At 32.4% G+C, this 1,908-nt stretch overlaps 1 protein-coding gene across 4 annotated transcripts in view; it reads right to left on the bottom strand.

Annotated features, from left to right (window-relative positions):
• Nucleotides 1-1,908, bottom strand: part of LOC111083500 (phospholipid phosphatase-related protein type 1-like) — an 8,115-nt gene that overhangs the window by 4,592 nt on the left and 1,615 nt on the right. For all 4 annotated transcript variants that reach the window (XM_022380073.1, XM_022380075.1, XM_022380072.1 and 1 more), the window contains exons 2-3: nucleotides 1,510-1,757; nucleotides 1,019-1,175 (exon numbers count right to left, since the gene is read on the bottom strand). In XM_022380073.1, coding sequence (XP_022235781.1) covers nucleotides 1,019-1,175; nucleotides 1,510-1,742 — 390 coding nt within the window. In that variant the 5' untranslated portion in view covers nucleotides 1,743-1,757. The remainder of the gene's footprint in view (nucleotides 1-1,018; nucleotides 1,176-1,509; nucleotides 1,758-1,908) is intronic.

Genomic DNA, 1,908 nt, shown 5'->3' with positions numbered 1-1,908 from the left:
ATGATCTAAATCCTTTTGTAAATCAGCAGCATCCTCTTCACAGCTAGCAACATCCAAGACTTTAATATCATTTGTGCCATTGATATAAATAAAAAAATGCAAAGGTCCTAAGACTGAGCCCTGAAGTACCCCACTTGTAACATTAATCCACTTTGACTGAACTCCATTTATAACAACCCTCTTCTTTCATCTATCCAATTAGCTAATTTATCCCTAACACCTATAGAGATAAAACATTTTACAGGCCTTTTACGTAGCACCTTGTCAAAAGTTTCTGAAAATCCAGATACACCAAATTTACACCCTTACCCTCATCTTTTCAAAGAATGTCAAAAAAATTGTAAGGCAAGATTTGCCCTTAGTGAAACCATGTTGACTATCCAATAAAATTCTAAACTTTGTTAAACGATTTTGCAAAGCATCTTTTATCAGATTTTCCCTAACGTTTCCCACAACTGATGTAAGACTAATGAGTCTATAATTACTGGGACAATTTTTATTACCTCCTTGGTGTATTGTTTAAGCTAAATATCTGTCTACTATTGCTGTTAGCAACTTATGTATTGTTGAAGCTAAGTATTTGTTTATAATTACTGTTGGAAAGTGATGTATTGTTGAAGCTATGTATATGTTTATAATTACTGTTAACGACTGGTGTATTGTTGAAGTTAAATATTACTGTTAGCAACTGGTGTATAGTTGAAACTAAGTATTTGTTTATAATTCCTTTTAGCAACTGGTGTATTGGTGACGTTATTGGTTTTATATCACTGTTGGCAACTAGTGCATTCTCAATAATAAGTGTTTCGTTTTGATATTATTCAATTACGTTTGATTTAGTCCTGTGTACACATGTAATTCTTTTTGTTTTATTGTTAGTATAATAATATTTTATACTTGAAGTAGATGACTGACATTATTAGTTTTTCAAACACTATTTTTTATCACTAGTTCTATATATGAATTGTGAGGTAAGTCGACCATATAATAATACATATTAAGAGGTATTGCTACTTACTAATCCAAAAGGAATGGCAAGGGATAGCGCATACAACGTCTTTTCACTGAAATTAACTGGAATTGTTGAGTTATCGTAGGCTGGCTCCTTTGGATACATAAACTTAGGATCGTTGACAACAAACCCGTGATCAAGGACTGGAAATACCGTCTCAAACCTATAAACAAATTAAGAAAAACCTTTCCGAATTCTTTGTAGCATGAGACCACGTGTAAAAACAATACTCTCTTTAAATTAACTCTCAAGAACAAAATATACTTAATCTAACAAAAACACTGTAGGTGAAGCTTAAAAAACTTATTCAAGAGATCACTTCTGCCAACAACCTAACAAAAGAGTATTACATACTGAAATTTCTTATACGTTCATTTTAATTTTTTCTTCTTATGATTGGAAGCAAGAACCGTTGTAAACTAGATGTCAAAGACGGTTCTGGTTCACCCACTTGTTTCAGCTTTAGAAATCAAAAAAATGCATTCCTCATTACTCACCTGAGAAAGTATGCCAAGACTGCCAGACTTCCCAGAAAAATGGTCTCTGATATGAACACCGGAATAAGACATATGTTTACTTTGTTTTTTTTCTCATCATCAGAGGATGCTGACTCGCTGTCCACTGAAATTGGTTCGAGGAGATTTTCTTGCCTGAATCTATCATTGATGGTGGATGAGGTATATGATCCCCCGCGCATTGTTGAGGACTCGGATCTTTGGCTTCTTATCATTTTATGCAGAAATTACTATAGTAAGGAAATAATATCTTATTAAATATTTGACCAGAAACTATTGTATGATTATGTTAACAAAATCATACATTAATTTCTTATTTACTTAATTATTCATGATTAATCTTTTGAAACAAAATCTACGTATCTATTTAATGACAGCACT

Source organism: Limulus polyphemus, unplaced genomic scaffold (assembly GCF_000517525.1).
Source record: "Limulus polyphemus unplaced genomic scaffold, Limulus_polyphemus-2.1.2 Scaffold9865, whole genome shotgun sequence".
In the NCBI taxonomy this organism is placed as follows: Eukaryota; Metazoa; Arthropoda; class Merostomata; order Xiphosura; family Limulidae; genus Limulus; species Limulus polyphemus.
The sequence above is the reverse complement of the archived record's forward strand: the minus strand, read 5'-3'. Positions and strand labels throughout refer to the sequence as shown.